Here is a 23,536-nt window from a genome sequence, read left to right on the forward strand (position 1 = left end):
CATATTTCTAAATGGCTTCTCTTGTTGTCTTGTGTCACTTACCCTCTACACACCACATGTAATAAACCACTATCCGAACCACTTCATGTTTGTCTGGAGACAGCATGATTCTGAAACCAGCTAAAAGGTTTGCAACATCTTCATTGACTCCCAAACGAGCAGTCTGGAGAGACGGCACGACTGCTGAGATCAGCAGAAGACCCATCTAAGAGGGAAAAAGGACATTCATTAATAGCCAGTGAAGCTACTCTTGAATGCTAATGCAATAACTTTTATGGATGTGGAAATAAAATGAAACACATCATGATAATATTCGGAGCTTGGCTGAAGTTCTTGAGTTAGGATAAGACCGTTTGAGAGATTCTGCTCTCTCTTTCTACACCAAGCCATGCAATTATGTCTCTCCTTGTGTGTTTTGTTAACATTTATGAAATATACAGGGATTATTGCGTTTAATAGTAGCTGTGGTAGTTACCTGATACAGGGTTATGAAAGACACAACACCAGATATAGCCAGCTTCAGCGGAAAACGGAAAGCTGCATGAAAACAGTAAAGGTGTAGTAAGTTAACAGGATTACATATTGCTTTTCCAAATCTAAGCATATTTGTACTGCACACATTGTGCATTCATGCAGTTGCTTCACGTGACCACCTTCTGTATAAATGACCAATTCAATAATTATTCCAAGAAGAGTTTGACCAGTTTTAACACCTAATATGTGCATGACATGGTATTAAGCAGGTCCCAGACAAATATATTTACCATCCTCTGGTGTATAAATGTAAGATTTCACAGCATCGGCTATTCTTTGGGGGAGTTTGGGCTTGTCTGTGCTCGACGTGCTGAAGCGAAAGGTGAAAAAAAAAAGAAACTTACATTAAAAATGTAAACAGCATTTTAAACCTCAGGGAACTCATGGGGTAGGCAAAATATATATAAATGAATGAAGCAACTTTAAACACATTCTTTTTCAAATCTGTTTCTACTTAGGTTACAACTTTGGGCTCTTTGTTGCAGTACCACTGCTGCCAGTGGCACTGGTACACTGTACAAAGTGGACGGAATAATGAAGGCCTTCATCACACCTCTACCTAAATTCTTCAGCTTCACTTCAGATCAATAGCTCGATGGTTAAAACTTGGACACAACGGTGCAAAAAAAACATGTTTGTTCTAAAATCCCTAAAATGGTCAGTTCTTGAAAACCACTGCTGTTATTTTGCTGAGCCTCTCTCTGCTATGCTGAATCAAACTGTTTACTTCACTACATTCGAACTGTAGGAACACAGAGATGGCTATGTAACAGCACAGCAAATCAATGTTTTTGATAAGAGGCAACAATTCTCACCTGATTTTGGTCGACTTTTTCTTATTGAGCATTTTCTTGACATAGTCTCTATAGTAGCTGCTGCTCAGATCCTAAAAGAAGAGCAATCATATAAGTAACCAAATTTGAGGAGACATAAATTATTGAGTCAGGCTTTAATGTACCTAAACACCTTTGGACATCTGTGTCTTTAAGTTCTATCTACATGTAAATGTATTTGCTAAAGTATGAAAAAAAAAAAGCCTCCTTGCAATAAGGTTCATGGTGCCGGACATTGAGGGTGTGACTCATACACCAGCCGATCCCGACATCCAGTTTTGTCACACCATGCCAAGATTAGCATCAAATAAACACAGCATTGTGTCTCCTCATTGCAAAAACAAGGTAACCTTTTCATAAACCGATCAAGAACATAACGCAAACCAATTACGTCAAATCTACTTAAAATGATTAGGTCACAGATGTGCCGTGTCGGACTTCACATTTCCCCTCAGCCTAGACTTTATGAGCATAATCAGCCTGTAGATTACAAGGCAGCTTATACAGGTTTCTCATGTCCACAGATTCAAAGGAAATGCGAGTCTCAGTAAGAGTTTTTTGTTAAAGGTCAGGTTCACACAAATGTAGACTATTAATACATACAATTGTTTCGAGTATGTTATGCAAGAAGCCCAAACAATTAGTGACATAAGAGCTGTTCAACAAAAATGACTCAATGAAGTCAGAAAAACTGCTCTCAGATCAATACTCACCTCTGTAGCATTGTTCTTTTCAGTGCCCTTTAAGCCCTTGAACAGAAGAAGGGGATACTGAAAGCTAAGGAATGCCAAGCAAGCAATCTGGGGCAGGCTGGAGAAAAGAGAGTAGTGTTTGTGTATCTGCAAAGAGGTAAAAAGAAAAAGAAAAAGATTTTAAATCACTTAGAGACTTGATTTGGGAGTTTGGGGATTAAGCGCTGGGAATACATTTTGCAAAAATAGCTTTTTATGTTTGTTGTGGTGAAAGTCTGTACGCTGGCCAAATCAATTCTCACCTGCCACACAAACATCTGAAACCTCCACTGACCGCACATCTCGTATCTAACTTGACAACTGAAATGTATTTTGAAAAGTAGCTGGCTATGAACTAAACGTGGATAGATTTTCTTACTGAATATGTAATTCTGTGTAATTTACTCTATTGTTTTTATGTGATTTAGCTCAAAACCTCACTAATATATTTTTTAAAGAAGGCCATCACACACAGTGTACTCTGGATGTGACATATTCCTGAGACACACTAAAGTGATTAAGTGTGACAAAGCCTCTTGATTAAGACCAGCAGACAGTGGAACTAATTGTTTTGAGTCACAGGCATTCATAGGTCTGAAAACCTTAACAACTTGGACGTGGCACAAGATTTGGGATTGGGTAAGCTTTTAAAAATCCCAACCTTGTATCCATGGATCTATCTCAAATCCCCAATATTCATCTATTGAAATCCCATCTTTTGTAGATACTACAGACCAGCTTTGTTTGGTAGTCAGTGTGTTTCCAGACAAGAACAAACCAGCTTTGTTTTTGAAATGACCCTTTATATTGAGACAGATGACAGACAACAAAGAAAGTGACTCAATCCTGGAGCAGATTCATTGTAACAAAATAAACCACTTATAAATGAACTGGAGCTAATTATGACAATGAAAGTGATCTGTGCTTACCACTGGTGTTTTTGGGCAGTCAATTATCTGCCAGACCAGAACACCAAAGTGTGTCCAAGACAAGAGGCTACCGAGTACATAGCCAACTTTATTATGTAAAGTGCCACATGCCAGGAGAGGGTAGTATAGTGCGGGGTAAAAGAAGACTCCCAGAATCACCCAGTTCTCTGCAAATACAACAGAAATGTGAGAAGACCAAGTTTGAAGGAGCTACAACTCTTATTGTACCATACCACAGACCAAAACTCTTGCTGAAACTATAGTTGATTTAGGCTGCATTTCTTACTCTGCTGAACCCTCTACTGTTTAGGGATTGTGTAACGTTGCAGGGGACCAGCTGCCTGCTGTCCTTTGTTATGTAATTTCAGACACAAAGCTTCTTGCCAAGCTTACAATCAAACTCCAGAGTTTAAAATAACATAGGAGCAAAATAATCCAGTTATATAAGGCAGACATTTAACACTATTTTTGTGTATGGGGACACGTCAGCCTATTGGTTTTAACTGCTAAGATAACTCACAAAGTTATGGGACAAGCAAATGTTAAAATTGTTTGCTGGAATGATCAAGACGACCTCACGTTTGTTAGCGGTGTCTGTTGTGAAGGGGAGAGGGTTTGGCGATATGAGCAGGCCCCACAGTTTGCACAAGAGCACTCCAAACACAGCCACTGCCAAGCCCTTGTGCTGCGTATGGTCCAGGAAGTTCACCGGACTGTGAATAAAGCAGCAGGTATTTAGAGCTCACTTGACATCCTCCTCACATTTGGATAAAACAGTTACTGATCAAGTGAGAAATGATGAAACTTAAAAGGAACATTTTTAAGTTTTCACTAGAAAACTTAAAAAAAAAATGCCAGCTCAGTTAGAGAAGATAGAGAAAGAGAATTTTCTGATTCATGTAGCATGAAAATAAGGCTTTGATTTTTAACGTTTTAACCTAAAGTTTCAAACGGATCACTTGAATGTTCTCACCTGAATCCAGTTCAGGTTTTTGCCATAGTTTCAGTCACTGACCAATGAACAGCAGAAATGGGGGATAATTGAATGTCATCTTGACTTGAGATTTAATTAATAAATAAAGTGACAAACAAACTAAACCAATTGATTTAAGGTCTTACCCAAAGCTAATAAACACAATTAGCACCTGCTACATCTAAAACTCACCTCAAATGCCAAATTATCCCTACAATAGATTCTGCTATAGCTTCTGCACATAAAGCTTCATGTCACTGTTAAATAGATGGAAGCCAGTAGACAGGTAGACTGAAAATCTGGGTGAGAGTAATAGTAGGGTACAGGACGCGTCTGTAAAAACTGGATTTTCAATTTCACCTGTGAAACTGTAAGATAAAGTAAAGTGAGGCTCACCTGAGTAAACCTGGGAGTCCTTTCTGTCTGTCGCCGACCTTCATGCGCCTTGCCAACACTGCCAGAATCAGCATGACAACAAGCTAAAAGGAGAATAGACCTCAGTTAGCCCACCATAGCTCACTACAGCCCACTATGCAGCTTATGCTTCACTCTGCATCAGGCAAAAAAAAAAAAGAGAAAAATGATGGGGTGTCTGTGATACAAAAGGCCAAACACCAGCGTCTGACTAATGCTCCCCAAGAATGTTGCTTGAATGAAGTTCAATGACCTGTCATGACCTGAGACACATTTAGAAAGCAGAAATGGGGGGAAAAAGCTAGACTATAAGTCTGGACCGACTACAAAGACCATCCATAATCAGTTAATGAAGGAGCTTCATCATGAAAACACAAATGTACTTATCATTAAACCTAAAATGGCAAATCTGTGTTCAGTGATTATACAAATGTTTTGTAATGTAGTGCTTAACAACTTCTAAATTTGAAAAATTATATCTCAGTTTAGTCAGAATGTGGGCTACAAATAGCTTTCTTTTTATTATTCCTGTAAGTGCAGCGTTTAATAAGCAGCAAAACATTAGGCAAAAACAATTTTCTAATATGGATCACACTTGTGATCACATAACAGGATTATTTGTTCCTGGGATCATTGCCAAAGGGCTCACAAAACTTCCTTCAAACCAACATTTTTGTACATTTTTAAAACTTGAATGCAATTAGAAACGACAGAAACGCAAACCTTGATGTCTCAGTGTGGCACACCAGTACACGCCTGACAACAGGATGTAATATACAGGACAGTTTAATGTGGTGTCATATTAATCCAAGAAGACTGCGGACTTACAGATATCACAGTGATGCATATATGATAGAGCCTGTCGTCAGCAGTAGGGTCACAGGGAGGGATTACTCTAAAACAAATGGAGCAAAACATTCACGTGAGTAAAATATAACTGAAGGCTTTTGAGTCACTGCGCTGACCTTCAGTATACCTCATTAACCTTTTCACACTTCCCCTATCAGCGCCATTTGTGGTTGGAAACTCTGCAGCTGAAATCCCGCAGCACAGATTTGCATGTTAAACGGATTGGTATCGGCGTGACAGGGAAACAACAAATGCCTATGTTCATGTTCCTGTGCTCTAGAAGAGCAGGAATGCCTGGTCATGGGGTTGTAATTACAATTCAGAGAAGGCCTCACACATCAACCACTTACTTTATCATCTGTGAGCATAAAGATGGCAGCTTCCAGAATAGATATTTCAATATTTCCTACCTTTCTAAACAATCTGTGAATTCCTAACTTGCTATTTTACAACAATGTGAAAAAAATTAATTATAGCCAGCTCTCAGTGGTGCAGCAGTTTATGCTTCATAAACTGACAGGGAGCTATATTAGAGGCCCAAGACTAGCTACAACTCAATACAGTATTATTTTTTTACAACAGCAAAATGGCTTTTTAGCTAAACATGGCAGCTTCTTCCACCATACTTCATTTGTGTTGTTCATCTGGAGGCATCATTTCTTTTATTAACTACCCCATACCAATGAAAACATAATGGATTTTAACAACATAGAAAAGCAATTTGGACAAAAGGAGCTAAGAGGAAAAAGCTTCACTGTGGGATACGTCATGGATCTTTAAGCGGTATCATATAAAGTGCAACTTGGTAACATTTTGGGTGTGAAATATACGTACAGACAAATGTTTAAAAAGTCTAACGTTTTTCCAATAAGTTCCACAGGCATTTCCAGGACAACCTACAACCTCAAAAGATGAAAAGGATACAGCCTCGACATGATAAATAATAAGAACTGAAAGAAGACCACACACTGACGCTGGCGCTGGCACTGCAGAAGTGTGCCAAGTGTCACCTAATATCTCAATGAGAGGAGAATCTCACAGAGACATTGTTCACCCTCAGAGAAAGTTTTAAGAACTACTAATAAACATCAAACAAAGTGCAGACTAATTTTAAGCAAAGATTTAAAAGCATTAAAGTAAAATAGCATTAACTTGAAAGAATTCAACTTAAATGTTAAGACTTTACTTACTCTGGTTCAATTTTGGATGGCAGTGGATCCAATTCTGGGTAGTCATAGTCCATTGCGACTTCTCTTTATCAAAAGAGTCCCACGTCTTACAAAAGATCTGGAGTTCTTTTAACCACAAAGTGGCACACAGCTGTGATCACCTTGTCTCCAAGGCAAAAGTGTCTTCCAAATCCCACGCTGGACTCAGTTGCTGCTGCAAGTGTCCTTGTTTCCCTGTGTTTGGTCTACTTGCACTCAGACTCAGCTACCCTCCTTCACTGCATTCAGGTGACCTGGTCCCACTGTGGAGCTGAGAGTAATGTGACAGGTCCTGGCTGCAGCGCGTTGCCTCTACCTTCCAAAGGCCCTATTTCAGCTCAGGGTTACCACCGCACCAAGAGCCTGGGGAAGAGAGCGAGAGGGGGGCAGGGTGTGAAAGAAGGGAAAAATGTGGAGATCTGGGTAGCCAATCTGTAAGGCCACCTGTGGCTTACAGGGATTACATCTACTTTTGGAGTTGTGTTATTGGACCTGTGGCCGGTGGCTGCAGTGGTCAGGTGTGCAGAGTTATAAAACTCCAGCTGGGACTATGTGGGTAGCTGGGAGCTATGAGGCTTTTCTATCGGAGCAATCAGAGTTCCACGTTGATAACATGGAAATTCAGGTGTTGTTCCTTTCAGTCATGGTTCAGGTGCATTTGCTAAAGGTTACCCAAACTAAATCCAGGAAACCCACCATTGCAACATGGAACAAGAAAAGCAGAATGGAAGGGTTTCAATACAGTCACTAAGGTGTATCCTCACATCACCTCGCATAACTCTGCACCTTCAACATGATAAGGATCAAGGAGGGGTTGATTTACCTCAGTACTTTGTCTTCTGCACATAATTTAAGATAGCATGTCCTAGTACATATTTATGTGACGACAAGTTTCTTAACCAGATATGTGCATCTTTAGCCTCCATGCTGATATCAAGTTATTTTAAAATATTTGAAAGTTATGTCCAAACAGTGCTGCAAGTCGTCCTGATAAGGATCACAAAACATAATGAGAAAGGAGGAAATGTGTATATGTGATGGTGAATGAGTTACTGTCAATGTGCCCAGAGGAAAGAAATTTCATCTGAGCTTTTTTATTTTTTTAACATACCAATGGTGTCTTTGACAGATGAATAATATACAAAAAAGGGTTTCTTGTATGGATGTAGAATGGACAGTAAAGTTCAGATTATAATTATTAATTGCCTTTCACATATCTTTAAATTCAGTTACCATTGCACATTATTAATATTGTTTTTTAAATTATTTGATAGAGGTTCGAGAAAAATTTATTTATTTCTGACTGACTTTCATTTCTCCTTCTTCCTCTTATTCCTAAAGAACTGAATACCTGATTTGTTGGGCAAACAGAAACCATCACTGATGTTTTTAATAATTTATTATCCAATAGCTGTAAGTTATTTGTCGAGCAGGGATGTCGGACAATTTGCTGTTTCAGTCTTTTCATATGTGATGAGTTCCTTCTTTTCTTTTTGGTTTTCCATTATAAACTGAAACTCTTGGATGGGTCAAGTGATACAAAAATAAGTAGAAGTTATTGCATTGGTTGCTTTTGCACATTTCCTTCAAGTTTGGACCATGTGGTTGATCGGTCTTTTAAAAAATGAGAACAAATAAATCAAGAATGAATATAGTCTATGGTTGAAGGCCTAAAATAATAATATTTATTGTTTTATACCTGTGTTTTTGTCTGTTTCACATGACCTAGTTCAACCCATGGAAGCAGGTTGCCATGACTCCCTAATCAAGACAATTCTTCTGTAAACATTAAATCCAGGTACAAAGCAGGTTTACTCAAAATATCAAAATGTGGCTATGCTATGACAGGTGACCACAACAACACAGGTTCAGGTGGTGTTGCTGTACTTCAGTAGAAGCAGTATAATCAACAATAATCACAGCAGTCTCTCTTATTTATATGTAGAATATCAACAGAAGCTTAATCTCTCTGAAGTTAGGCTCATCCTTGCTCCCATCTAATTAACCTTATTAACTAGATGTTGGCTACATGGCTACCTTAAGTATGACAAAAGCATAGGAATGTGTGACAGAGGTCAGAGGTCAGCGTTATAACTCCTGTTAATTTCCTTTTGTGCAACAAGTTGAATAAAAAAAACAAAAAAACAGAAACACTTGAAATTGTATATCTATGTTGCCCCACATACACAAAAGATCCTACTGTATGTATTCTGTGGAGCATGTCTGCAGAAATCTCTTCCAGCATTCAGCTGCAGCTGGCTGAGACTAAGTCAGTTCTGCAACATTGCTTCCATGTCTCATTATTCCAAGATTAAAGGCACACAACCTTAAAACTCAACAAAATTTCCCCCCCTAACACCCTTAAGAAAACATGGTTTCTCAAGCTTAGTAAGCCACCAAATCAAATGTGCTCCCAAAGAAAAACTAGCCCGACAAATAAAGGGGTCAGTGAACAAAGAATGCTTTGAACAGTTACATCACAGAGAGGCAGTTTGATTGAGGCAGACAGTTCACTTGTATCAGGTTTAGGAAGTCAGCTCTAAAGCCTTTTGGAAGAAACTATGTTAAGCATGAGTGTTTAAAATAAACACAATTGAAATACTGATTAACGAATCCCTTCTTAACAATGTAAACACCGACATCATAAAGACAGACAAGGCAGGCATTCACAAACTAGTTAGATCTGGGAAAGCAGACATTGAAAAGATGTTAGCACAATCACTCACTGCACCAAAATTTTATATACATATATATTTTTGTGGTGACTCCACCTTTATTGCATCTTAAATTACCTGCTACATGTGGAGAAGGTGATGTTACGAGTTCGATTTTACAGTGATTTTCATAACTCTTTATAATCAAACACTCCACACACCTTTTATGTTTTTCATTTTTCGCAGTTCAAACCAAAATGTAGTTGCAAATCAGATCAGTTTCCCACAGATGAACATGACTGTCGTGTTTTATGTGAAAGACAGCTGCAGGGATCGGGTTAGATTCGGTTTCCTGCAAACATCACTGAGAAATTTCATGCCTTTGAAGTGGAGTTTGATCTTGCAAACAAAGGCACTTTCAGCTTGAGAGCGACAGCAGGTAACTCAACCACCTGTGCCACTGTCCCGCATGTGCAATGGACTAATCTAACCTTGCTTGTGTTTTGTGCAGTTAAACCTGCACCTTCTAGGGTGATTAGAAGAGCAATAACGTGAGTGTATTTTACACCATCTGCAGTGGCAACTTAATTTCATTATCTTTAAATAGCTAGCTACTTAAAGAACCACATGTGGGTGTGCTGCAGCACCAGATAAGCATGGAAAATCATCAATTGCTTAAAATCTACCCATTTCCAATATTGCCAAGAGCACGAAATCAGGCACATTTAAACAAGGTTGGTTTCGTGCATCACCTTGACCTATAGGCAGCTTCAGTAAAACACCACTCTGGACTAGCTCACAAAGTTCACCGAAACTATGGAGCCTGTAATCAGTACCTTACCTTTTGCTGACCTGGTGCTGTCTTTAGAGAAGGGACTGAGGCTTCATACACCCCTTGGAGAAGTTCACTAATTACAGAAACATAACTCTCAAGTGCAACTAGTTTTTTTCTGAACAGCTCTTGCAGTGTAAAGTGGGGACTTTGTACTCTCTATCTTGTTGTGATGAAAGCATCATAAAAGTGCTGCTCCATGCAAAGAGAGAAAAAAAAACTGTTGTGAAATATAAAGAAATGATTAATGTGGCCAAGTTCAAGTTTTAGTGTGTAGGTATAGATGCATATTTCCATTACTACAGTTACAGGCAATTGGTGCTAAAACGTTTGTCACATGGGCGTGCCTATAGATTGGAATCAATATTTAAAGTGATACATTATTAGTTTACTGCCATTATTTAGCCTTATTGGTGCTTTTAGCCTACTTACTGACCTTTGTTGACATCCTGCTGGGGATTTTTGCACTGTTGACGTATCAGGTCAAAGAGGGAACTGTGCCTGTCATAGATGTGTCAGACTGGGAAAACATCTGTCACAATGCACGGGAGGTCCATTCCCATCCACTGTGTCATCCCATGACTGTAAATTTCACCTGATTTATTTAGTTTTTGCCCAAGCTGTGCAACCTGGGAAGAGACGTCCTTCAGATTCAAGACGAGTCAGCCGACAGTGTACGATTCAATTTTTTTTATTGATGTTTTTTCTCTACTAATTGAGGCTCTGTTTGTTTTTCACCCAGGTAAAAGCATCATAGATAGGGATGAACTCCTGGGCAAAATTATCAACTTAGTTCCTTCCCTGGAGACAAAGTGATCTACTAAGAGCAGCTGGTGTATAGTGAGTTTATTAAGTTAGGTGCTTTGTGAAGGTCATTATTAACTCCTTTTCATGGAGGAGAGTACATTGTTATTCCTGGAGAAGAGGAGTTATGCCTACACTAACCTCGGGATTTTGATAACACTCACAACATACCTCACTTTCTATTTTTTCCACACCAGGGTGTAGTAAAATTCATGTCTGCAGTCTCTTAGGGTAAAACAAATGCTACTCTTCCCTTGTCTAGTTTTGTGACCTTCCTCTGGCCTTTCCATACAAGTGAATACATCCTCCTAATACTGTTGAGCAAGCTCTTGAGGAAGCACAGTAATCACATCATGAGGATGAGCTTGGTATCATAATTATTAACTTGCTGACTTCAGGTTTCTTCTGAAAAAAACCTGTAGCTGAAGTAATGAGTAAGCAGTCATCCTGTTCTCATTCAAAAACAGCAAATAATAAGAAGTCAATATGAATTCGGCTGGTATGTTTTACTCCATTGAAGCAAGTGCTGTGCGCTGGAGGTTGTTTGAGGCCTTCCAAAACAGTTTAGTTTCAATTTGAAATAGCTCAGTTGAAAGTAACTCAACACAACTTAATCTTCCTTAAAAATATCAGGGGGGTGGGGGGGGTGGGGGGTTCTCTTCTTTATTACAGTGAAGAGCAAAAGTCTTGAGCCACCCTACATTTCTTCATATTTTGCTTCCAAGGAGCTGGAGTTTTTCACAATTTAAGTTTCAAAGTAAAGGTTGTCCAGGCTTTCTAAGGCCTCTTTTCTTTGTACATCAACAGCTTTTTCACTCATTTTTAGTCCAGTCTTTGTACCTGATCATTTTCAGAGTAATTTGTTTTTCTTTGTTTGTTAAGACACTTAACACTGACTGTTCAAGTATAAAACGGCATATTGGTTCAAGGGATGAACTGGTATTGTGTCTATACATAATAAACATTTGGCCACTTTGTTACTTGCAGCATGTCACAAGAACACAATGTTCTAATTTCTTTAGTTAATCTAATCTATGAAAAATGCAGTAAATAAATTAAAAACACAGTTTGACAGGCATAAAATATTATTTTTGCACCAACAATGTGACCTCCCAGATAGCTATTAGTTGGCGTATCTCAGCATGCTATCCAGTGTGTCCTTAAAACATTTGAGGAAACTGGACAAGTGGAGGACAACTGGTGAAGAGGCAAGCCTAAAAAACTATCTAGAGCAAATAAATATGATATAAAAGTTGTGTTTGTAAAAAAAAAAAAAAAGGTTAAAAAACCCCCCGCAAAGACCTGAGCCCTTCAGTTAATCCATGTACTAGTCCCTGAAAGATAGCTGCCAAGGAGCCATTATGCCAAACTACACAAGAACTGGACTGAAAATCTTACTGCATGAAAAAAAATCCACATTTGAAATTTTCTGTTCATTTCATTGTCAGTATGTACAGAGGATGTCAGGAGAGACAACAGTGAGTGTCAACAGTCATCTGTAAAACATGGTGGAGGCTTTGTCAAGATTTGGGGCCACATTTCAGTCAGTTGTGTTGAGATCTTGTCAAACTTGGAATTACAGATGCAGAAAAAGTACCATCAGACTATTCCTAAAGACTACTCAAAGAAATGGCAAGAAAGCTTGCCTTGCCGAGAGTTCAGGCTGTGTTGAAAAATAAAGGTGGTCATAACAAATATGGACGCTTGTTAGAATTGTACAAAATCAGTTTCACCAAATCACTGCACCTACTTCCTGTTGTCCTAGCAACATATGAAAAAATACATGTTGGCTCAGGGTTACTCTGCAATACTGTATGTGTGCCATAAATATGAAAATGTTATTGTTGGCAAAATCAATTCATATTGAGTAAACTGAGTAATATTAAGAAATATTGCCTCTGTGTTAAATCATTGCTAGTGAAACCTCGCGGGTACATGAGGCTAATTACTGGGGATATTTTTCTTCCGCTCAGTCTGCCTCACTGCCTCTGTCATAATCAATGAGCCTTGTAACAGTCAATTAGGACATAATTGGATTTGTGCATGTTCAAGGCGGGAAAAGAAATGTACATTTGAGGAGACATGAAAGAACTGCTTATCTCTGTTGACAGCTGCAATGTAGCTGAATTGGGTTGGCCAATTGTAAATTTCTGAAAAATTAAGTCGGCGTAAGCATATTTCAACACGTCCCCTCCCACTCTGTCCTCACATCCCTTTTATTTGGCTTGGTTCAAACAACTTGGATTTACATCAAAATACTTGAATTTAGCCACATAGGCTACATACAGATTCAGTTAGTCAGACTCATGGTCACACTGATGTATACACAATGAAGTTTAATATGATGATCAAAAGACTGAAGTCATTTACTCAGTTTAGAATTAGTAAAATGCATTATTTAGGGTGACTCTGATTTTTGAATTCTTCTCACATCTGTTTTCACCGATGCATACAAATGAAGATACACGTCTTTTTATCTTAAGTAATTCCTCAAATATTGTATATTTAATGTTTGAGAGGATTTATAGTTTGGAGGAGTCATTGTGAAATTCATATTCCACTCCACAAGCTGTTAAGCTAGGCTGCCTAGCTTTCGTATGGCATTGGACAATAGTTAGCCTAGCTTGCTAACTTTAGAATAATTCCTGGGATGTATTATACTAACAACTGGACTTCAAAGCATCACCCATTCATTCACCTGATGCACCTAGCCACGCATGTATGTTGCCATACCAACTTCACCTTCTTCTTTTTAGGATAAGAATTTTAAACCCCAATGGTAATTTTTTTGAGGATTCTGCTATAATGATAAAACAGCATATTATATAATATTATATAATAATATAATAGAAAGTCCTTATTAATCTGGGAGTAATCTGGAAACCCACTGGTCATCACCTGAAGACTTGGCCTTTGGTTAAACAGGGAATATTTCCCATTTCTCAAATTGCCACCTTCTTATGGTGGAGGGGTTTGTGCATTCCCAAGAGCTATGTTGTTGGTGGCAACTTGTCCCTGGTAGGGTCTCTCATGCAGGGGTGGATCTAGAGAAATTTTCTTAGGGTAGCATGGAAATCTGGGTTATTAACCCTTTAAGGGCTACCATAGAACCAAGTCCGCCAGAGTTGTCTTTATATTTTTACATGCTGTAGTGCCATTTTTGGAGCATTTCAAGTTGCTATACATCAATATAACCATTATAGCCCAAATTTTGATAATATGTATGCATTAAGTCTATAATAACTACATAAATTGCAAAAAAGAGCAATAAACTACAAAAAATTTAAAATAGTTTTTGTTTGTTTTTTTTACATATATTTCTAGTTAGACAAATTTAAGAGGTTTGTCCCTCAAAACTGTAAATACAAAAAAGTTGCATAAAATAGTTTCTAACAACAGGAAATTTATTTTGAGTGCCTTCATAGTTTTATTTTTGAGATACACCAATTTTTATCTACTGGTGGAAAAACAAAAATAAATATTATAATGCAAATTTGCAAAAAAAAACCAGCATGTGCATCAAAATAAACTATTTTCAGCAGTGCAATTTGAGTTCTAAGCATCCCAGAAACTATTCAGAAAAGCATCAAGTCAAACATGACTTTTAAAAACACCAGTACAGGCTTATAAGGCCCCCGAAGGTTAAAAAAAACCTACATTTTCTGCGAAAATGATGTCACTTTCGGTTTTGGCCAGGTGATGGTTGACAGGCGTAGTTCGCGCTGACGTCTATTTCAACGTAGGAAGTGTTATGAACAGCTGATCGGATCGGCAAAGCGTGTTTCTGGAATATTATGTTTTTGTTGCTGCAAGTGCTTTTTATGCAGTTTTTGCAAAGCTATATGTGGAAGGAAACTGTGACCTAGGACAAGCTGATGGCATAAGATGTAAGTACAACTCCTCCGGTTTCATATGCAAAAAAATTTTTTGAGCTAGCTCACGTGGTTGCAGTGCTACCGGGATTTAAAGATAGTTACGCAAAACGGAGCGTGCTCGATCTGACCGGTTTTAAAGGGTTAATGCTAACTTACTTTAATAAAGAACATTTTCATATGCAAAACAAGGGTGGCACTACAGGATGGCAAGAGATTATTTTAGGGCGGCACATGCCACCACAGTAGAGCCACCCTGCTATAATGGAAAATTGGTTCCTGTGTGAGGGGTCAGACGTATAGCGATTCAGATACCCCTATCCAAAAAAACAAATTAAGGATCCAGTGCACCCTTCCTTGGTTACTGAGCTCATACCCTGCAGCCAGGCCCGAGTAGAGGCCGAGCCTTAGCCCACAGTTATTTTATTATTATGAGCTAAAGAGACTCGGGGACTAAGAGCAGTTGAGGTGAGCATTGGTGGTTGAAAAAGGCTGAAACAAAGAAAACAAATTGTCACATTGTCAGAAAATTCTGCTTTGATAATGCTATAATTATGAACAAACAAAGCAAAACAACAATCAAGAATATCCATGTTACATTAATAATTTAATAAAATATAGTTGTACTTTGAGTTAAGCTTTGACAGTGGCGATCAGTGAGATTCGGTTTTCTTTTTTAGTTTTTCGAAAAAGATCCACAACACTTTTTAGCCACGTAATAGATTTTAATAGTCCCGTTTTACTGTAGATGAGCTTATTGCCAGGTAATGTACCTGCAACCATCATTAGGAAAGAAAAAAAAAAGGCAACTTTAATCATAGAGGTTTTTTTCTGTTATGATATATCGCTGTGATTATGGTAGTCTGGAAGGTGAAAGATTTATTTCCACTTTTATGAGCGCTGCGAATGTGACGCTTTAGCTAAGCAGCCCGTGACAAGTACAAATCTTCTTGATTGTTATTAAAGTGGTCATGATCACTTTGCCACAGATGCCGGTTTGCAGCGCTCGGTCTGTCACGCTCCTGCTGCGATTGCCTGACAAGCACCGTGAATTTATGGGAGGGACGCAGGGTCGTGTCTGAGCGACCGCGTAATAATCTTCTTTATATAACCATTTGGAGAACACCTTGGCAAACACTCAAGAATTTGATTTCAGTTTTACAATCTGTTTATCTTAAATGACAGCTTACAGTAGATGTTTAAATACCATTATGAGATCAAAGCTGTGCATGTATCCACTTAAATTGACTTACCAGTATATTAAGTACACCATTACTATGTGTGTATGTACTGTATGGCTGGGATTGTGTGTGTGTGTGTGTGTGTGTGTGTGTGGGTGTGTGTGTGTGAGTGAGAGAGAGGGTGGTGGGGGGTGGGGGTTGATGTCTGTTTTAGTTGGGGTGTTATGCATGTCAGTGTGATAGATGATGTCCTTGCCCTGGCCTCTGTTTTGTCATTCTGTGTGTGTGTGTGGGTTGTTGTTGGGTGGTCTCTGTAAGCATTAATTTACAGGCTTTGCTGATGTGCTTCTGTGGGTCCTGTGAGCAGTGGATTATTGGCGTCTTATTGTATTTCAGATGTTGCAATCTTAACTTATGACCATTAAAACTGCTGGGTGGAAGAGTTCAGTCTTATCATATTTTCATAACCTTTTTTCCTGGAATCAGACGCTCTTTTTTAAAATTTTCATTTTATTTCGGCGAAAGGTCAATCAAGCTTTCTTGAGAAAACAGAATGTCCCATACAACAAAAACAAAACTGGCGACCGTGTCACAATTTTTAGCTACAGGAGACATACAACAAATATGGATCATCTACAAAGGCAGCACAGTCTCGAGCTGATAGAGTATTTGCATTTCTCACATCTCAGTGGTTTGTTAGTGAAATGAAAAATAGAAAAATCACCCCAGCCTGCCCAGCATAATTGCTATCAAAATGAGACGTTTGCCAAATTCACCCAAAAGAATTAATCGAGGCAGAGAAGGATCGAGTCTCTCCACACACAGTGTGGGTGAGTGTGTGCGTGTTTCAGTTTACAGATGCATACTCTGTTTTGATTTGCTGTTTAGATGAATTTTGTAGCGCATAAACTGGGCTGTTGGCTTGCCTCTGACTTAAATACAAATGGAAATGGGAACCATCTGGCCTTTTTCGTTTCTTTTAGAAACATTTGAACCAGCTGGATTTTTTAATTCACAGTATTTCATGTGTTTTCACAACTAAAATTGAGCTTGTGGATCTAATGTCTGGATGTGTTGCAATGCCTTTCAGCACAACATCATTTGTCCCACAGGGACTGCCTCTGACCACTTTTCATAAGAGAGGAAGCCTCCTGGCCTGAAAAGCGTTAGATTTTTCTGATGAATAATGTATTCATAGTCTGCAGACGCATCTCGGTGTGTTCAGAGAGGCTTGACTTTCACATGTCTCTGCTGGAATGAGGCTGAATCCAGAGCTTGTCTCGGCTATCGGCAGATGTGGGGAATATCCTCCCATGCACAAAGAGGACAAAGAATTTGATGCAATGTTTGGGTATTTCTCAGGTCATATATTGGCTTTTGCGCTTTAGAAGGTGACTGCATGAACACCGATCCATTTTGGCCACACAGGTTAACGTGCTGCTCGTTTCCATCACAAAAACCATCCTGAGAATGGATTTTGTGAATTTGCATTAATGGGACCAGTATACTGAAATTATAAAGGATGCACGGGATTACTAAAACATGCAAAGTATGATGCAACAAAATAGCATAATGGAATACGTTTTAGTTTCATGAGTTTTACTGGGTCACAGAAATGCTATAACAATTTTTAGGACATATTTTGCCTTTTTGTATATGATTCCTTTATTTGTTAATTCACTGATATTATACAGGAGATACATTCTAATTTAAAAAAAAAACCGTGGATACAACTGTCAAGTCAAGCAGCAAAATAATTGTAAGATGTTAATATCTTATCTCCGCAGCATCATATGATTTATTTATTTTTTTTCTTGCAGCATGAATGAAATTTAATCAGGGAGTCATCATCATTCCTTCAATAGCAATTATTATTGAGCCTGAGACTACTGGATTACAGCTTCAGAGAATCAATACTGAGGATCACGTTGCTTTCACTGGGTTATAAAAGTAATAACGTCTAGTTTCCTTTCACTGATGTAAGTTAGTTCTTATCAGTTTTGCTTTCCATCCAGCCTTCTGTCAGTGGAAAGATTCTGATGTGGAGTGATTGTTATTTGAGGAAAAATATATAAAGGTCAAAAAGAGAAAAGCAGGATGCTGCACTTAAATCCCTGCACTGCAGTTTGATTTAATAGCAGATAATATTTCAAACAGTACAATTGTGACCTCTGTGCTGTCAGCTGGCAGCTGTGGTTGTTTTTCAAGGCTTAGGAGAGGTCAGGGTGATGATTTGTTAATGTTACTTTAGAACAAATGGTTAGACGACCGAGAATCTGGCTGTTGTCAGAAGCTGCCGGTAAATCCACTTCAGACTGCAGCGCCATCACACAGCATGTGTCCCCTGCAAAGATCAGACAGGCCGGACTCCTTTCGAGAAAGATTCCTCTCCACATGTCACAGAAGGAGGAATCCTAACATTCATAAATAAGGGTTTGGTAAACACAGTCTGACACAAGAAAAGAGCTTGTGTAATTCATTATTCACAATGCTGTTTGATGTGAATGCTTGAGCACTGCTGCAGTTCTTTGAGATCTGAAAACCATCTGTGACTAAATGGATGAGGCGGGAAAAGGTGGCGCTTCTTAAAGACAGTTTATTGTTAAAGCAGCAGTTTTGCAACATTCTGCTACAGTGTTCGTATGCTAAATGTGCTGTTCAGTATTTGCTATATTTGAAAAAAGAAGAATTCTGCCATCTTTTTTCAGCAGTGTGTGGGGTGGGGTTTTTGTTCTTGGTGGGCTTGTGGTATTATGTTACTCCATTTGTGATTCTGATTTCCCTGATGTATTATCACCATTGGTTTTGCTATTCACCTCCTCTCATGGTGACATCATGGTATTGATTCCCTGCATGACTGTCACGGGGAACTGAATCATGTTTCCCGGAGAGTTTTGGCTATAGGCCATTAAGGAAACCCCAGTGGGTCCCATACGAGCAGGGTAGAATACATCACACCTCTTCTGGTTTGTCACCATTTTCAATACTAGCTTCTAAAATCCCTCTTCGAACAGGTTTTATAAACCACTTTTAATAACATCACAGTCCTTACCTTCCTCAGTGGGATGCTTGAAGTGTGATTGGACGATAGTAAGACCCCTTCTTGAGCTCACGGAGTCACGCAGCTCTCTTTCACGTGACCTAGACCTTAATTAGCATGGCAACAGATTGTCATTTGCATGTACGTGCCCCGGTGAGTAGATGGGAGGCGAGGTACATGTGGGGGAAGGATAGCGGCACTTCAGGGCCAGTTTGCTTAACAGACCCTGAAGGTACACTCATTTCTCAATTTGTTTTTGTAACTTATAACACTACATGAAATTATCCTGAAAGACTGGAGCATTTTTGTGTAGTTAGGGGCAATTAAAGTACTGTTATTTATATTTTAGAATTCGAGAGGTTTTCTTTTCACTCCATTAACATTTACTTTGCCATTTAGCCGCGTGTCACATGAAAAACAGGAAAGGGAACGCCACAAAGCGTCATTATTTTTCAAACTGGGCCCTGTACTCCTGACAAAAGATGTACTTCAAACCTGCTGGGAATTTCCGACTCTGGAGAACAGAGCTGCACAGCGCTGCAAGACTCCTTTCATTTAGCAGGCAGCAGGATTTATACATTGTATGCCTTTGGCTGTTTGCTTTAATGTAAAAGTGCCTCATGTGCTGCAGAGACACAGCTTTGTTCCTACTTTGATACAACAGCAATTCAGTGGTCCTAGGTTGTAATTTTTTTTTTTTTTATTCTGGGAGTGACTCATAAAATGTAAGACAAGTCATACTTTATAGCTTTGCCTTTACTCGTGTTTTTAAGTAAGCATCTTATAGTATTATAGTGTCTTTAATTCATCAGATTATGTCCTCTTCTTGTGAGAATGATGCTTTATCTTGTTCCAATCTCCTTTAGATGTGGCAAAAACATTCAAAATTCTCTTTTATAATTTGTTATGGTGGTTGTCATTTATACACACGCTACTGGCCAGTTTAATATCACACATCATTGCTCATGCTGTCAGTGGCTGCTAACTACGCCCATTCAAATATTCTCCGCAGTGATTTGCATCTGGGCTCCAGACACTGATCAATGCACCATGGCTCTATTGTTCACACAAGTGTTGGCTGGGTGTAGCTGTAGCAATCAGATGCCTTATCTCACATTAGACAGATTTCTCTGGTGAAACCCTAGCCATGGAAAATAAAAGGAAAATAGCTCCGTTCCAGTTCTCCGTAATGACCGTTCGCCTGCACTGAGGGGCCACGTTGATTGACAGGTAGAATCCCTGAAAGCTTCTTCTGACATGTTATTGCTCTGGGTCAGGAGCAAGCAAACAGGATTTAGCCCCCAGATTCCCCTGTATCTACTCTTTTCTGCCTTTCCGCCCTTATTTCAGTCCACTATCTTTCTGCCTCCTTATAAAATTTTAGTCCCTGTGCTGAATTATTGACTTGTCTCCAGTCCTGTGAGACTAAGCTGGTGGTGTGTTGTTGTCTGACAGCAGGAGAGCCTTTATTTCTGTTAAAGCTCAAAAAAGTAAATCCGAGGAGATGGTAAGGCTACAGTTCATGCACAATGCATGCAGCATTTTCATGCAGTCATTTAACAGATATTACCATAAAGATACCTTCAGTCTTACGTAACCTCACCTTTTTACTTTTTGTAACTATGAGATATCAGGTGTTTCTTGGGAGCAAAGTCTGAATGAGGTCTTTTCTGTTCTGATCCTTGGTACCTGATCGATTGGCTTGTTTGTGTTTTAAAAAGTCTACTTTTGCATGGATTGCAGATTTTTACAATTATCAGTTCAGATAAAGTGTTGTGAAATATTTCTTGCATATGTGCAGTTAGGTAAACAGCTGATAGTCATGCTACCTTGGAGGACACCTAAAACCTGAGAAATGCACAAAAGCCAAAACCAGAGTATTTGTCCTTGTTGTGACACATTTCTAGAAAGTGTGTATGCGTACATGTTTAGACCTCTTTGTGAGGACAGAAAATTGGCATGTCACCATACTTGTGGGGACCAATAGTTACTTATGGGGACAAAAGGCCCACCTCCATGAGTTTGAAGGCATTTTTGAGGCTCAAAATGCGGTTTTAGTATCAGGGTTACAGTTCGGTCATGGTTAGAATTAGTCATTCTTTTTCGATAGTTAGGGTAAGCGGCTAGGCAAATCATTATGTCAATTAGAAGTCCTCACTAAGATATGAAAACGAGTGTGTGTGTGTGGTGTTTCAGTTTACAGATGTACTCTATTTTGATTTATTGTTAAAATTTGTAGCGCATGTAATAGGCTGTTGGCTTGTCTCTGAGATAAGTGCAAATGGAAATAGGAACTATCCAGCCTTTTTCCAGAAACATTTGATCTAGCTGAATTCTTCTAATTTGCGGTATTTAATGTATTTCTGAGTCGACCAACAAAATAAAAGTGAGATGTCTCCCTAGCATCAAATGATTCTTTTACTTTCTTGCAGCATGAATGAAATTTAAAAGAATGATCTGAGTCATCATTACTTCTTTTATAGCAGGTATTATCAAGCCTGAGACTACTGGATTACAGCTGTAGAGAATCAATACTGAGAATCGTGTTGGTGTGTGTGTTCACTTATTTATGCATCTGGGTACTGCAGTTTTTAGCAAATGTTCAAACAAGAGGACACGTGTGGATTTCATGCAGTAGTCTGTATAACATTAGAACAGTGTAGGACACATTGGATGGAACAAAAAATATAAATGCATGTATGAGAGCCACACCCTTCTGTATGTATTTGGGAAACTCTGACTAGACAAGCAGAATAAGCTTTACATATGATGACATCGTCTTTCTGAATTCTGATCTGATCTGCTGTTTTGGCTGATATTCTCTTAACTCTAAAAGCTAATGGGGTCTTCTCGGAAGGAGCTTTTGTGACGGGTTGGTTTTCGTCTTATCTGTTTAAACTCAGTAACCTGAGACTGTGCCTGGAAACCACAGGTTATGCAGGGGAATGTTGATTCATATGGCAATGAAGAAGACATTGCTGCTGAAGATGAATGCTGCTTCATTGTGCTGGAGTAATTATTCCCGTAACAAGTGTGACATTTCCCCCCAAGCTTTGACCACAGCTTTGAGCAGTATTGTTCGGCTCAAGGTTACCATCTGATGTGACTTTAAATGGGCTCGAAGCCCTGCTATGAAAAGCTGCTGCTGCACGTGTGTTGTGAAATTACCTGTTGCTTAGGAACCAATGTGACTTCATGCATGATCAAGACTTTACCAAGGTCTCTGAACGACAGAATTTTTCTGCAGAATTTTCTGTTCAGCTTTAAAAACAAACTATCTTCTCATCCTACTGAGGACATACCCTTTCCTAACTGCCTCTAACACATTATATCTGTTGTTTTACTAACATGAACAGAATTGTGAAAGATAATTTCCTATTCAGCGTTCTAGGTGTTACTCATTCACTCCTTAGCATACTGTTTTACATTTACATTTCGACAGTTCAAAGGGATGTGTAAAAACATATTTTTTTGGATGCAGAGGTTTTGGTAAAAGACGCCCACGTGTTCATCCCGGGCATAGAGGTTGTCATTAACACAATGCATAGTGATTAAATCTTCCCACGCTAATCATTTGCATCCCGGCTATTTCAAATGGTGTGAGCGTCACATCTGAAACCTTACATGATAAACATATTTGAACAGCGTGTGCAACATCTGGGAGTGAATAATGATTTTTTTATTTTATTTTATGAATATTCCAGGTTTTTTTTTATTTGTTTAATTTCTTTAGTTAAAGGCACTGAAGCAGATCATGAACATCATTATTATCATTTTAGTAATAGTAGTAATAATAATATTATTAATATCCAGGGGAAACAAATTGATACAAAAGAGCTTCATTTAAAATGTTATTATTTACAGTAATAAATTTCTGCTATTACATATTATGTATATTGCTATTACATTATTGCAAATAAACATCATATTTTTCTGACTTTTCAAAGAATTTAAGGTTAAAATTGAAGTACATTCAATGCACTTATCAGCTGAGCGTGTTTCATAAAAGGGTAGCCAGTCAAAAATAGTTTACTTTGCAGTCCCGCAGTGTCCATATCAGATGCAATTATACAGGTGTTTCTTGAGATTAACAATAGAAAGAAGAGTGAAACGTTTTAATGTAAGAGCTACAATATAATGCAGATATAGTTCTAAGAGAGTTGTGTGGGTGGCTTCTAAAAGCAGCTAATCAATGTCCTGTAATTACTCGCGAGCAGCAAGGAGAAAAAAAAATCCTTGATTAGTGAATACCAGTGAAGTAAAGCCATGGACACCGTCCCAGCCTCTCTCCCTGATTTGCACTCCCACTGTGAGGGGGAACGGTCGAATGAAAACTGCAGATGCAGTCACCATCAGTGGGGGCAGCATCAGAAGAACAGCAGCAGCACTTCAAATGAAATAGGCATAGCAGTCATAAATTTTTCATCTACAACCAGCTTTGAGGCAGGAGAGGGGGCAGGCCTGGCAGGCTCCAATTCAAGGCTTCTAACAACAAACCAAGGCTTTCAGAAACAAAAGGTAGCTGGGGGAAGGGCACTTGAAATGAGAAACAACAACAATCCTTTGTTTACAACAGATGAACAAAGAGCGGTAAATAATAAAAGTCAACGTTTAGCTGCCATAACCGAGAAAATCTGCCAAGCAAGCGTGGCAGAAATCACGACAGCAATCAAACAGATGAA

The 23,536-nt window shown here is 38.8% G+C and overlaps 1 protein-coding gene across 4 annotated transcripts in view; it reads right to left on the minus strand.

Moving 5' to 3' along the window:
- The window catches only part of stra6 (signaling receptor and transporter of retinol STRA6), a 62,029-nt gene that overhangs the window by 4,972 nt on the left and 33,521 nt on the right, over positions 1-23,536 (minus strand). For 3 of the 4 annotated variants that reach the window (XM_013910080.1, XM_013910079.1, XM_013910081.1), the window contains exons 4-13: positions 6,454-6,834; positions 5,243-5,309; positions 4,397-4,479; positions 3,607-3,740; positions 3,028-3,194; positions 2,081-2,206; positions 1,350-1,420; positions 765-844; positions 476-537; positions 43-205 (exon numbers count right to left, since the gene is read on the minus strand). In XM_013910080.1, coding sequence (XP_013765534.1) covers positions 43-205; positions 476-537; positions 765-844; positions 1,350-1,420; positions 2,081-2,206; positions 3,028-3,194; positions 3,607-3,740; positions 4,397-4,479; positions 5,243-5,309; positions 6,454-6,506 — 1,006 coding nt within the window. In that variant the 5' untranslated portion in view covers positions 6,507-6,834. Of the gene's footprint in view, positions 1-42; positions 206-475; positions 538-764; positions 845-1,349; positions 1,421-2,080; positions 2,207-3,027; positions 3,195-3,606; positions 3,741-4,396; positions 4,480-5,242; positions 5,310-6,453; positions 6,835-9,966; positions 10,147-23,536 lie in introns of those variants that run through there. The other variant, XM_005730032.1, reaches the window with a different exon arrangement.

The sequence above is a fragment of the Pundamilia nyererei genome, unplaced genomic scaffold, assembly GCF_000239375.1.
Source record: "Pundamilia nyererei isolate P.nyererei 1_Seehausen unplaced genomic scaffold, PunNye1.0 scaffold00035, whole genome shotgun sequence".
NCBI lineage: Eukaryota > Metazoa > Chordata > Actinopteri > Cichliformes > Cichlidae > Pundamilia > Pundamilia nyererei.